This window comes from Staurois parvus, unplaced genomic scaffold (genome assembly GCF_062004578.1).
Source record: "Staurois parvus isolate SC_StPar_1 unplaced genomic scaffold, SC_StPar_1.0 ptg000272l, whole genome shotgun sequence".
Classification (NCBI taxonomy): domain Eukaryota; kingdom Metazoa; phylum Chordata; class Amphibia; order Anura; family Ranidae; genus Staurois; species Staurois parvus.
The window spans coordinates 42,718-58,067 of NW_028318068.1; the positions used below are offsets into that span (position 1 = coordinate 42,718).

Consider the following 15,350-nt stretch of genomic DNA (forward strand, 5'->3'; position numbering starts at 1 on the left):
GAATCCTACCTATTGTGTCCTCGTATTCTGACAGCAGGAAGTCTTCCCCACCGTTGGAATACATTGATCAGCGCTTTCGGATTACATTGATCAGCGCTGTCGGCTATAGTTTGCAGTGTTGATCAAGAGGAAATTTTCTGATAGGGCGGTTGTACAGAAATCGATTGTTAGCTCGACTTCTGTACAGCCACAGGGCCCACACATAGATCAAAATTTGCCTGGTCCCTGCTGAGCTGGTCAATTTTTGATCCATCTATGGGCAACTTAATGAAGATTGAAGGAAGCGTTGTGTTTTCCTAACACACTTCCTGTCCTAAAGTGACCACACTAAGTGTACTGTGACTGTGGTGGAGTCGTTGTCACTCTAGGACAAGAATTGTGTTTGGAAAACAGAGCACCTCCCCTGCTCCTTATCTTCACTAATAGGGGGAGGTGTTCTGTATTCAGATAGCTGGGAACAATGCTGATAGCAGTGCAGCGGAGCACAAGGGTTGTTTGTCTCATTTCTGGCAGAACCAACAGATATAAAAGCACTTTCAATTCTATATGTACCTACAGTCCCAAAAGGAAGGCAATAAGACCAGTTCATTGTTAGGCATTACATACACTTTAATAATTTGTAACTTGCATAAGCTCAGTGGTCATCTACGCGTGGAACAGCAAGTAGAACATTTGTCTGAAAACACTTGTTTGTTGTAAATCAAGCTAAAAAAAAACCCAAACCTTTTCTCTCGTAGTCTTACCACCTGTATTAGTGCCGCGCCACACGGAGATCTTAACAGAACTTCCCCCTCTTGATGACTACACACATTCCATTCCGGAAAACACTAATTTCCCAGCAGGCATCGAGCCTCAGAGCAACTATATACCAGGTAAGAACACGACCTGTAAGCCTTTGCTTTCACAGTGCTGGGTAATGTCAAATTCTTTTTTTGACTACAATAAGATAATCCTCTGTCACAGGTTATCCCTCACTTTGGATAGGTTTTCTTTTACTGTATGTACAGTACAGAAAGTGAAGAGAAATCTCCCCACTGTGAACACGGACGGAAATAAAACCCGACCGAGGTTCTCACCTTCTGCACATTCATCCAAAATTAAAAAATAATCTTTTAATGAACTCTGTTAAAGTGTTACTAAACCCAGGACCCTGCATTCACTATATGTGATCTCCCCGGACCCCGCATTCACTATATGTGAACTCCCCGGACCCCGCATTCACTATATGTGATCTCCCCGGACCCCGCATTCACTATATGTGATCTCCCCGGACCCTGCATTCACTATATGTGATCTCCCCGGACCCCACATTCACTATATGTGATCTCCCCGGACCCCGCGTTCACTATATGTGATCTCCCCGGACCCCGCGTTCACTATATGTGATCTCCCCGGACCCCACGTTCACTATATGTGATCTCCCCGGACCCCGCATTCACTATATGTGATCTCCCCGGACCCCGCGTTCACTATATGTGATCTCCCCGGACCCCGCGTTCACTATATGTGATCTCCCCGGACCCCGCGTTCACTATATGTGATCTCCCCGGACCCCGCGTTCACTATATGTGATCTCCCTGGACCCCGCGTTCAGTATATGTGATGTCCCCGGACCCCGCGTTCACTATATGTGATCTCCCCGGACCCCGCGTTCACTATATGTGATCTCCCCGGACCTCGCGTTCACTATATGTGATCTCCCCGGACCCCGCGTTCACTATATGTGATCTCCCCGGACCCCGCGTTCACTATATGTGGTCTCCCCGGACCCCGCGTTCACTATATGTGGTCTCCCCGGACCCCGCGTTCACTATATGTGGTCTCCCCGGACCCCGCGTTCACTATATGTGGTCTCCCCGGACCCCGCGTTCACTATATGTGGTCTCCCCGGACCCCGCGTTCACTATATGTGGTCTCCCCGGACCCCGCGTTCACTAAATGTGGTCTCCCCGGACCCCGCGTTCACTAAATGTGGTCTCCCCGGACCCCGCGTTCACTATATGTGGTCTCCCCGGACCCCGCGTTCACTATATGTGGTCTCCCCGGACCCCGCGTTCACTATATGTGGTCTCCCCGGACCCCGCGTTCACTATATGTGGTCTCCCCGGACCCCGCGTTCACTATATGTGGTCTCCCCGGACCCCGCGTTCACTAAATGTGGTCTCCCCGGACCCCGCGCTCACTATATGTGGTCTCCCCGGACCCCGAGTTCACTATATGTGGTCTCCCCGGACCCCGCGTTCACTATATGTGGTCTCCCCGGACCCCGCGTTCACTATATGTGGTCTCCCCGGACCCCGCGTTCACTATATGTGGTCTCCCCGGACCCCGCGTTGACTATATGTGGTCTCCCCGGACCCCGCGTTCACTATATGTGATCTCCCCGGACCCCGCGTATACTATATGTGATCTCCCCGGACCCCGCGTTCACTATATGTGGTCTCCCCGGACCCCGCGTTCACTATATGTGGTCTCCCCGGACCCCGCGTTCACTATATGTGGTCTCCCCGGACCCCGCGTTCACTATATGTGGTCTCCCCGGACCCCGCGTTCACTATATGTGGTCTCCCCGGACCCCGCGTTCACTATATGTGGTCTCCCCGGACCCCGCGTTCACTATATGTGGTCTCCCCGGACCCTTCATGTGAGGTGAGGCAGTTGACAGGCAAGCACCCATTAGACTTCAGGTGATTATATTTTAATGCGTGAAAAAGTATCAAACAGAATGTGCAAATGACTTCTGTTCAGGATACATTGTATATTGTGTACTAATGATTTTTTTTTTTTTTTTTTTAAATTCTCTTTGTAGAAACTCCACCTCCTGGGTACATTAGTGAAGATGGAGAGACTAGCGATCAGCAACTTAACCAAAGCATGGATACAGGTACAAGATGTTAAATTATATATCTATAATTTAATATGTGCCTTATGCACACTGAGCATGTAAAAACACTGCTTTTAGGGGCGTCTGCCTTTATTTTTCTGTTTCTAAACACCCCTCCATGCTAGCCTCAATTCACACATAGGCGTTTAAAGGCAGAAAAAAAAAACCCCCATTGCCAACACATCCAGGAGCAGCAGCATTTTGGCGCATTTAGCGCTTGATCATTAATTCACTTATATCTATATCTATCTATCCAGTCGTATCCAATCCTTGGCGATTGCATGGACTGTCGCTTGTAAGCAACTTTTTCCATGAATTCTCTTCCATGAATTATTTTTACAGGGTAGGTTGCCAGGTCTTTCCCCAACCCCTACCATGCAGGAGATCCCGCATGGCCAGGGATGAAACTAGGACAATTTAGACAGAAGCCAATTAACCTACCAGCATGTCTTTGGAGTGTGGGAGGAAACCGGAGTACCCGGAGGAAACCCACGCGAACACAGGGAGAACATGCAAACTCCATGCAGGAGGCGCCATGGTTGGAAATCGAACTCATGACCCAATTACTGCAAGGCAGAAGTGCTAACCACTAAGCCACTGTGCTGCCCCAATTAAATTATATAGGTAGAATAAATTATTATTCTGGCCAATTGAATGAATTAACACTCAAGCGTTTGAAATGCGTAAACACATCTTTACGCATTTGCGCTCGTTTACATGCATCAAGCATTTTTTTTTGCCAACACGCTGCTGCCAGGAGGAAAGGCGTTTAGAAGTAGCTGAGCAAACGCCTTGTGTGCATAGGTCCAAAATTCCCAGCTCAAAACTACTGCATTGGGGGAGAAAAAGAGAACGGGAGGAGGTTTGAATCCGAGAAAGAGCTTGTGCCTCTGAAGGTGAACAGAAACAGCTAGGTCTCTCTCAGCAACATCTCTGGGAGTTTTCCAGTCAGGATCCACGTGGTACATAAATGATCTACACCTATAGCAAGGCAATTATTCTGTTTTGGTCAAAGCTTCACAGTTTGTTTTTAAGTTCAGACGTCCCTTAACTGCATAGGACGTTTTTTTGGGGAAACTGGCTCTATAACCCCTTCACGCCGGCTGCACACAAATGTGCGGCCTCCCGGCGCCTGGGCCTAGACACCGAGCAGCAGCACATTTGCGTTCATGTAACAAAAAACATATGTGCTGAGAGCGCGTGCCCTGTGCGCTCCCAGCACACGTGCGGTACTCACAGAAAGGTCCCGGTCCGCTCTTTCGATCGGGATCCCTCCCGATCATGTGACTGCCGTGACGACTCGTCACGGTGGTCACATGATCCCTAAACCACACCCCACCCGCCCTGCCTCCCGGCGTCTGAAACTCTTAAAGGGCCGGGAGACGCCGGCGGGAAGGGGTTAAGCTGGAATCTTGTAAAATGTGTGCTTGTGCTGTGATCAGATATGTTCTAGATGACGATGTTGGTATTTGTATTGTCCATACAGGGTCACCAGCCGAGCTTTCTCCTAGTACACTTTCTCCTGTCAATCACAGCTTGGGTAAGTAATGCATTCCATGTCTTCCATAATTATTCCTGCATTACATCAAATCTTGTGACCCGCATGGTTGTTATCCCAGTTTGAAATTCTGGTCCAGTAGCTGGCCCTTATGCAGGCCATAGACGGTTCGTTTATCGGCCGAATAACTAAAAATAGATCGTTCTGTTGCCACTAATGCTTACGAAAATCAGCCGTTTTTCGTAAATTTTGCAGCATGACCGATAAAAGAAACAAGGAGGAATCGCGAAAATCGGCCGACGACATTGCCCCACTAACGGTGCGAATATCGGCTGTTTATTCTTTCAGACAAAAATTCGGCCGATAAACAGTCTATGGCCTGCATTAGTCATATTTTAAAAACTTATGGGAGATTAAATAATTTGAATCGCTTTTATTTGAAATATTTAACAAATTTGTACACTTTTTTTTTTTTTTTTTTTTTTTTTTTTAACCTGCTTTTTATAGTATGGTAATAGCGGCTGCACCAGGGCAAGGTTAGAGCATAATTATGGGGGGGGGCAAAAAATTTAAAACTTGTATCATACAGTCTGTTAATAGTAACAGCATTTTGTGTATTTCAGTGCCCCCTCCATGTGACATCAGTTGATCCTGCCTGTAGATCCTTTATTTTTCCATTTTCTATAACAGGGTGGCAACACTTCTTTTTTTTTTTTTTTTTTTTTCTCTGCAATGAAATAACAAAGCAGCATTGCTACATTGTGAGCAGGGTAGTCTTAGATAGAAAATTAAAGCCCAATTCTAGCCAACGCTTTTTAACCACTTCCAGTCCGGACACTTTTACCCTCTTCCTGTCGAGGCCAATTTTCAGCTTTCAGCGCTATCACACTTTGAATGCCAATTGCGTGGTCATGCAACACTGTACCCATATGAATTTTTTAGCATTTTTTTTATAAAGCTTTATTTTGGTGGTATTTATTCACCACTGGGATTTTTATTTTTTTTGCTATGTAAATGAAAAAGTCCAAAAATTTTGAAAAAAAGTGTTTTTCTTACAAAATTTTGTAAATAATATTTCATCATAAATCTTGGCCAAAATGTATTCCGTTATCTTTTTAGTAAAAAAAAAAAAAAAAATAACCAAAATTAGTTTATAACCAAAAATTATAATTTTTAAACATTTTGTTTACATTTTTATTTAATTTTTTTATATTCTTATTTATCTTTTTTTTTTACATACTGTCACCCTAGCAGTACAGTGTCACCATGGTGACACTGTACTACTTGTGGGGGGTGATGAATTTTTTTTTTTTTTTTTACACTTATTGCTTTTACACCCATAAAGGCTGTAAAAGCAATAATTTCTCCTTCTCTCTGGCTGCATTCTTGCAGCCATTGAGAACTACTGTGTGAGCTTTGATTGGTCACAGCTTGTCACATGGTACAAGGCTGTTGTGAATAGCCCTGTACCATGTGACCTCTGATTTCACACGTAAGCAATGATGTCAGAAGTGACATCTTGCTTACTACTCTGTATGTGATCACTGATTGGCCAGTCGGTGATCACATGATCGGGACCTCGCACAGAGTTCCCATACGACAATCGGTGTTCCACTGTGTCCGGAAGACACAGCGGGCGCCGGATCGCGGTGCTGCGCACTCCCAGGGAGCGCGCACAAGCAGGGTGCAGGGAGGCTGTTTATAAACGGCCACCCGACCCTGCACTGCCACCGTCCAGCCGTGACGGGAGGTGGTTAAGTTGTTACAGCAACACTCTTCTTTTCTTTCCTTTTTGGGGGAAAAAATAATCCCTTGCTGCCCAAAGGCATCCCTCTACGTCCTTGAGTTGCAGTGGTTATACCGAGATGCCAGTATCATCCCGATGTAGTGTTTTGTTTTGTTTTTTTCTTCTAAGCTTGTGGTTGGCTTTCTTGTAAAAGCAATCCTAGCACCATCACTGCCTATTATTACAGGGGATATTTCTATTCAATACGAAAACAATAAAAGTATTAAAGTGTAAACAAAGGCGTCTGTCCCTCACACTTATGTAAAGGGCGATCACACCACACATGTGAGGTATCACCGTGAACGCCCGATCGAGGGCAGTAATTCGAGCACCAGACCTCCCGTGTACATCTAAAGTGATAACCTGTAAAGGCTTTTTAAGCGTCGCTTATGGATAATAAAATGTATGTAATTTGTCACTGTGTCACTGGCGTGCAAAATTTTAAAGTGTGACATGCTTGATATCTGTTTATTCGGTGTAACTTAATCTTTATCTTCTACAATTGGGTATTAGATTTTGTTTTGCGCATGAAAACTCATTAAATTGTATTTTTTCATTGCTTTTGAAAAACCGCTGCACAAATATGGTGTGACATAAAAAATTGCAACACCCACCATTTTATTCTGTAGGGCCTCTGCTGAAAAAATATATGATGTTTGGGAGTTCTAAGCAGTTTTCTAGCAAAAAAAAAATGTTTTTTGCGTGTAGGTGAACAGGCTTGGGCGGCAAGTGGTTAAAATGGTTGTAAACCTCAGACATGAAATATGAACAAAGCATATATCCCTTTATAGTGTATACTTCCAGAGCACTAAGTGTCATTTCTGCCTACTGCCTCATTCCTCTGCTATCGGCATGAGTCACTTCTGTCAAGTTTTTCTGACACCAAGACAACATTGTTGACGGGAGGGACCTCCAGCAGATTGACGGCCTCAGCTCTGTTGGAGGTGGGTTAGGGTGTGTGTGATATGTCTCTTCCTTCCAATCCACTCTCAGAGCTCTTCTCCCTGAGCTGTGCAGTGTGTAATTTCAGCTCTCCGCCCCTCTTTTTCTGAACTCTGACAAGCTTTCCAAATTCAGCACTTTGAATGTCTGTGGAGGAGAGATTGTAATCACTTATAACCCATGCTCGGATACTGCCAATAAGTGACAAAACTGTGTTGAATCATACAAAAAAAATGGAGCTGCTCCTTCTACAAAGGTGCTGACTTCTAGGCAAAATGTTAAAGCAGTGAAGTGCTGCCCTATATAAGTGCTAAATACCTCAGAATATGAATTCATGGAATGTGCTTCCTCTACAACTACATCATCAACGTAATATGAACAAATACAACGAGTAAACAAATAATTCATAAATTCTAGTCTCTTAACCACCTGACCTCCTGAGGATTTACCCCCCTTCATGACCAGGCCACTTTTTGCGTTACGGCGCTGCATTACTTTAACTGACAATTGCGCGGTCATGTAACGTCGCACCCAAATGAAATTTATGGGGGGTTCTTTCCCCACGAATTGAGCTTTCTTTTGGTATTATTTGATCGCCTCTGCGGTTTTTATTTTTTGTGCGATAAAAAAAAAGGCCGACAATTTTGAGAAAAAGAAAACAATATTTTTGACTTTTTACTATTAAACGTGCAGTAAAAAAAATTAAAAAAAATCAAATTTCATCATAAATTTAGAACAAAATGAATTCTGCTCCATGTCTTTGCGAAAAAAAAATCCCAATACGTGTACATTAATTGGTTTATGTGAAAGTTATAGCATTTACAAATGGCGCTATAGATACTGGGATTTTTTTTTCTAATAATGGCGGCTATCAGCGACTTATAGCAGGACTGCGACGGGCATTCTGACACTGGGGGGAACTGACTTGGTGTCACTGACATCCACAGTGACACCAATACAGTGATCAGTGCTATAAAAAAAAGCACTAACACTAATGGCACTGGGCAGGAAGGGGTTAACATGAGGGGCGATCAAAGATTTAACTGTGTGCTGGGAGTGTTTTACTAGGGGGCGGTGTGTTGGTGCTTCACTGTAAGCACACTTCTCTGGATGGCCATCCAGAGCAGTGTGCCCGAGCCGACAGGGAGAAGGACTGAGTAAACAAAGCAGTCCTCCTCCCTGTTGGAGATCCTTGGTAATCACTGGGTGCCGGCAGGTAATCACCAGCCGGGACCCGGTGATTGACTGCTGCGAATGACGGTGCGGATCCGCTTGCCCCCTACCTGGAAATGCAAAATCACGTATATTTTGCGCACCCCTGCTGCCCTGTGGCAGTATATCTGCTATAAGGCAGTCGGGATGTAGTTAACCTCCCTAGCGGTATGATTCTTTCCGATTTTTTTGTGCTGAAAGCGGTACCATTTTTTTGCATGGAAATATGTAGTTTTTTAATTGTAGGCCTGTAATTTTTAGGAATAACTCACTGAAATCTGTCCGAACAAGAGTCTAGTAAACATCCCGGGTATGATAAAACTTGAAACATGAAATCATAAATTATAATTTAATAAATAATCATAAAAAATAATATAATAATAATAAATTAAATAATATAATCAAACCAAAAACACTGAAATTTGAAATACAGAGGCAAATTCGCACATCGCTGAGCAAAGTCGCAAAATAGTTTTCAGTGTCTGATGACGAATTTCCCCCACGAATCATTATCACTCAATTGTGCAAGTGGTTCTGATTTACTATCGCTGTTCTCTAGCCGGTCTAAAACCGCTTTTGACATAAAGGGACGCTTTTTGGACGCCATGGACTTTTCTAAGTTTCCAGGCAGAAAGAACATTCAAAATGCAGGCAGGGCGCCGGACAAAGCACTCGGGACAAAATGGGAAATGCATTGAAACAGCAATGACAGCAAAAATGAAATTTTTAAAAAATTTCAAATTTGCCGCCGGTTCCGGCGCCCGTATGTCCTGACGTCACAGGAACCGCAACACGGAAGCCAGATGCCGGCATCGGCCGGAGGAGATGGCCGGGGACGCTGCAGGGGACACATCGCGGGAGCGAAGGGCAAGGTAAGTGCTGCAGGGACTCCCTGAGCAACGCCGCATGGTAAGCCCGAGTGTAGCTCGGGGTTACCGCTCTTGGTACTGAAATTTTACCCCGAGCTACAATCGGGAGGTTAATAATTCTTCATAAAGTGCAACAAATTCTTAGTGCTCCCCTCCGGTGGTCCCATTTACTCACCAATTCCCTTGAACTCTTATAAGATCAAGAGTCTAACACACTTGTGTAAATATAGGTTCATCAGGGATTTGTAGTCCTCCTGTTTGTCCGGTCCTCATTCTTGTCCTCTGTGGTTAGTTTCCCATTCAGGAGAATAAGCTCCTCATAAAGGAGTGTATAAAGAGAGAAGGGGGGTCATATAGGGAAATACCGTTTATTAAAAATTAGAGTTAAAATCGTGTTCCACTCACATGTAATAGCAAATAGAAAAGGGCTGGACATAGCGCATCGGTCGTTGCACTCTATGAAGGATTATCGCACATTTGCACATTAAGAGACTATAATTTATGAATTGTTTATTCATTATATTTGTTCATGTTGCGTTGATGGTGTAATTGTAGAGGAAGCACATTCCATGAATGTATATTCTGAGGTATTTTGCTCGTGTATAGGGCAGCGCTTCACTGCTTTAACGTTTTGTAGAGGAGAGATGGCTGCAGATAAACGGGTACAAATTATATGATAGGATCTGTGTGTATCACTGCACCACCTGCCTGGAGTTTGCATGTTCTCCCTGTGCCTGCGTGGGTTTCCTCCAGGTACTCCAGTTTCTTCCCACACTCCAAAGACATGCTGGTAGGTTAATTGGTTCCTGTCTAAATTGTCCCTAGTATGTGTATGTATGAGTGTGAGTTAGGGACCTTAGATTGTACACCCCTTGAGGGTTAGGGACTGATGTGAATGTACAATATATATGTAAAGTGCTGTGTACATTGATGGCGATATATAAGTACCTGAAATAAATAAATCAATCACCTGAGGCCAGTCACTTCACTGGATATATGGAAGGGCTTACAGCCACTTTATATCATGTGCATAAAGCTGATCGCTGTAATCAGTCCTGTCAGTGTATGGATGTTTTGTCCCAACCCCTGTAAGGCTCCATGTACACTGCCGCTGCTAAATTGATGTGCAGGAGCTGTTCAGCGTTTTTTTCCCCAGCCCCTGAACTCTCCCTAATGTTTTCCTGTGTGTCCATGTACACATTGTCGTTTACAGTCGTTTTTTTGAACGTACCAAACTTACGTTCAGAAGTAGATTTTACCTGCGTTTCAACCGCTTATAAACGCGGTTAACCGCGTTTATAAGCGTTTGCGTTTAGAAGCATTTTTTAACTGTTCCATGTCCAGATGCTGTCCAGAGCCTTTTTTTTATCAGAAATGCATGAAAAGCATTTTCCATGTATTCAAATGGACCCGGTACACCAGCGCAGTCAGTTGCAGGTTTCGCATGAAGGAAAAAAAAATGGTAGAACGTGCCGCATTATGCTCATGATGGGATCCATAGTGAATACAACCAGAAAAGACCGGTCATCTCAACACAGACTGCTCTCTCTGCTTCTGCTCTCTCTATTTCTCTCAAAATGTGTGAAATAGTTAACTTTTTACTATTTTTCCGTGCATTCTGGGCATTTTGGAAGGTCTCCTGAGGTTGTTTTAAAAACACTTCTAAACGCAAACGCACATCAATGCAGTATGCAAACGCGGCTAAACGGGCGGTTTTTAACCTACATTTTCCAGCAGTCAGTTTCCATCGTTCAGAAGAGTTTTTCAAACGTCCCGCGTACATGAGCCCTAATAGTCAGTTTTTCTGGACAGATAAGTGGAAAAAACAGGAATACTGTTCGTCAACCGGGGACAAAAATTGTTATAGAGGGGAATAAAAAAAAACCCCACAAACTGCTGTGTTAATGGACAGATTGTATCTTACATGTTGTGTGTGTTTTTGTTTTTATTTTTTCTAGTTGCACTTAATGGCCCATTTTAACATATCAGAGATGCTTGTGCCACTGCCAGGTTACAGTGCTTGTATTTCCTGTGTAGAGTGTATTCTGCAACCAACACTTTTATGGTTTCATGCTTTTTTTGTGGTCCTTGAAGTAGTTTCCCCCTCTTCCATGTCATAATACTTCTTCATTGTGTCTCCTCCACAGATTTGCAGCCTGTTACTTATTCTGAGCCAGCCTTCTGGTGTTCAATAGCTTACTACGAGTTGAACCAGCGAGTGGGGGAAACCTTCCACGCATCACAGCCTTCACTCACAGTTGATGGCTTCACGGACCCATCAAATTCTGAGAGATTCTGCTTAGGTTTACTATCTAACGTGAATCGGAATGCCACAGTGGAAATGACCAGACGCCACATAGGTAATCTGTCACCTGTATACAGCTGCAAGGTTGGAATTGTGAATGACTAATAAAATCTGGCTGCTTAGGCCATTGCTTTTTTTAACTACTTGCACACATGCTGCACCCAAATCAAACTTATGTTCCTTTTTTTCCCACAAATGGAGATTTCTTTCAGTGGTATTTAAGCGCCTTTTTGTTTTTTATTTTTTGCGCTATAAGCAAAAAAAGACCAACAATGTTGGAAAAAAAATTAAAAAATTCCCAATACGTGTAAATTGGTGTACATGAAAGCCATAGGGTCTACAAATGGCGATGTGTATATACTGGAATTGTTTTTAAAATACATTTTATACTACTAATGGCAGCGGGCATTCTAACACTGGGGGGGCAACTGACTAACTGCCACTGACATCCCCACTGATACTAATAGTGATCGGTGCTAATAAAAAGCACTGACGCTGTACTAATGACAGTGGGTTGGAAGGGGTTAACATCCGGGATGATCAAAGGGGTATAAACGTGGTTTTGCAATTCCGCCATAGGGGGCACGCACACACCGCCAATGCAAACAATCACAGCAGAAGCCGATCTGTGCGTCCCGGTGAACAAATGTTCTCCGGCACCTAACGATTTTCGGGCAGGACAAAGAACAGAGCTCTGCCTATGTAAACAAGCAAGGAGTCGATTGGCGGGGTGCTGGCGGTCAGTCACTGGCCGGTGATTGGCATGTGCTTTAACAGATCCCAGCACAGCCAAGCAGGCACACGCACACACGCCCCCTACCCGGAAATGCACAATCACGTGTATATACCGTATTTTCCGGCGTATAAGACGACTTTTTAACCCCTGGAAATCTTCTACAAAGTCGGGGGTCGTCTTATACGCCGGGTGTTGTGCTGAAACCTTACCTGTACTTCCGAGCTGACGCTTCTGCGCATGTCTTCGGCAGCAGTAGACGATCGCTGATCACCATTCCTCGCAGAACTGCATGAGACGTTGGATGCAGCCGTTCAGTGCTCGATTGAGCTTGACTGAAACTGTGACATGTGCAGAAGCGTCTTCTTGCCGCTACCCGATGTGTATCCCTTCTCTGCATATCACAGTTTCAGTCAAGCTCAATCGAGCACTGAACGGCTGCATCCGACGTCTCATGCAGTTCTGTGAGGAATGGTGATCAGCGATCGTCTACTGCTGCCGAAGACATGTGCAGAAGCGTCAGCTAGGCAGTACCTTGCAGGAAATACGGTAATTAACATTAATTATTATATATTAATAACTGTGGCAGTTCTCAGATCATCTTGGAGACAGGGAGGGCTGGGCAGGCAGGGAGAGCTGACCCACCCAATCCAAGCAGGCTTTGTATGCAGTGTGCACAGAAAATACTGGTACATCGCTTGCCGTGATTGGTTGGTAGAGGGGGGTAGTCTTATACGGCGAGTATAGCCCAAAGCCTATATTTTAACAGGAAAAGTAGGGGGGTCGTCTTATACGCCGGAAAATACGGTACGTGATTCTGCACAGCCAGCCCACACTGTTGCTGTATGTGTGTGTGTGTGTGTGTGTGTGTATGTATATATATATATATATATATATATATATATATATATATATATATATATATATATATATATATATATATATATATATATATATATATATATACACACACACACAGTGGGGATCGAAAGTTTGGGCACCCCAGCTAAAAATTTGTATTAATGTGCATAAAGAAGCCAAGGAAAGATGGAAAAATCTCCAAAAGGCATCAAATTACAGATTAGACATTCTTATAATATGTCAACAAAAGTTAGATTTTATTTCCATCATTTACACTTTCAAAATAACAGAAAACAAAAAAATGGCGTCTGCAAAAGTTTGGGCACCCTGCAGAATTTATAGCATGCACTGCCCCCTTTGACAGAACAGCTCGCAGGATTGTGAGAAAAACAATTCATAACCAACGTTTGACTGCACGATCCCTCCAGAAAGATCTGGCAGACACTGGAGTTGTGGTACACTATTCCACTATAAAGAGATACTTGTACAAATATGGTCTTCATGGAAGAGTCATCAGAAGAAAACCTCTTCTATGTCCTCACCACAAAAATCATCGTTTGAACTTTGCAAATGAACATATAGACAAGCCTGATGCATTTTGGAAACAAGTTCTGTGGACCGATGAGGTTAAAATTGAACTTTTTGGCCGGAATGAGCAAAGGTACGTTTGGAGAAGAAGGGGCACAGAATTTAATGAAAAGAACCTCTGTCCAACTGTTAAGCATGGGGTTGGATCAATCATGCTTTGGGATTGTGTTGCAGCCAGTGGCACAGGGAACATCTCACGAGTAGAAGGAAAAATGGATTCAATAAAATTTCAGCAAATTTTGGATGGTAACTTGATGCCATCTGTGAAAAAGCTGAAATTAAAGAGAGGATGGCTTCTACAAATGGATAATGATCCTAAACACACCTCCAAATCCACAGGGGATTACATCAAGAGGCATAAACTGAAGGTTTTGCCATGGCCTTCACAATCTCCTGACCTCAACATAATTGAAAATCTATGGATAGACCTTAAAAGAGCAGTGCGTGACAGACAGCCCAGAAATCTCAAAGAACTGGAAGACTTTTGTAAGGAAGAATGGGCAAAGATACCTCAAACAAGAATTGAAAGACTCTTGGCTGGCTACAAAAAGCGTTTACAAGCTGTGATACTTGCCAAAGGGGGCAGTACAAGATATTAACTCTGCAGGGTGCCCAAACTTTTGCAGACGCCATTTTTTTGTTTTCTGTTATTTTGAAAGTGTAAATGATGGAAATAAAATCTAACTTTTGTTGACATATTATAAGAATGTCTAATCTGTAATTTGATGCCTTTTGGAGATTTTTCCATCTTTCCTTGGCTTCTTTATGCACATTAATACAAATTTTTAGCTGGGGTGCCCAAACTTTCGATCCCCACTGTGTATATATATGTGTGTACACATATATATACACAGAGAAAAAAAAACACTATTTTTGACTTTGTGCTATTAAACATGTCCAGTAAAAAAAATGTAAATCAGATTTCGTCATTAATTTAGAACAAAATGTATTCTTCTCTGTCTTTGCTAAAAAAAAATCCCAATACGTGTAAGATAATTGGTTTATAGTGTTTAGAAATGGCGGTATAGATACTGGACTCTTTTTTTTTTTTTATTTTTTTTTTATTTTTACTAGTAGTGGTGGTGATCAGTGACTGTGGCGGGCATTCTGACACTGGGGGGGAACTGGCTTGGTGTCACTGATATCCCCTGTGACACCAATACAGTGATCCGCACAAATAAAAAGCACTGACACTGTACTAATGCAACTGGGCAGGAAGGGGTTAACGGGCGATCAAAGGGTTAACTGTGTGCTGTTTTACTAAGTGTGCTGTGTTTGTGCTTCACTGTAAGCACACTGCTTTGCATGGCTGTGTGCAGGAGCTGACAGGAGAGAACTGTTGTTTACAAACAGTTCCCATACCCCCCTCCCCGTCGGAGATGATCAGCAGGCACTGGGTGCTGGCGAGTAATTACTGGTTGGGACTTGGTGATTGACAGCCAAGGCCGCGAATGGCGGTGTGGTTAGGGTGCTTGTGTGGCTCACACTTGCCCCCTACCCGGAGATGCAAAATCACGTGTGTGTGTGTATATGTATAAATATATATATTTATTATTATTATTATTATACAGGATTTATATAGCGTATAAAATGGAAATAAAATAAGCGAGCGCTAAAACAATCACAAGCAGCCAAAGCACCAAAAAGGCAAACCAAAAAACCTCCAGAATAA

The 15,350-nt window shown here is 43.4% G+C and overlaps 1 protein-coding gene across 1 annotated transcript in view; it reads left to right on the forward strand.

The window, feature by feature from the left end:
- Window positions 1–803: 803 nt before the first annotated feature.
- The window catches only part of SMAD2 (SMAD family member 2), a 28,380-nt gene continuing 13,833 nt past the window's right edge, over window positions 804–15,350 (forward strand). Inside the window, exons 1-4 of the mRNA XM_089681588.1 lie at window positions 804–872; window positions 2,810–2,884; window positions 4,371–4,424; window positions 11,339–11,551. Coding sequence (XP_089537714.1) covers window positions 2,875–2,884; window positions 4,371–4,424; window positions 11,339–11,551 — 277 coding nt within the window. The 5' untranslated portion in view covers window positions 804–872; window positions 2,810–2,874. The remainder of the gene's footprint in view (window positions 873–2,809; window positions 2,885–4,370; window positions 4,425–11,338; window positions 11,552–15,350) is intronic.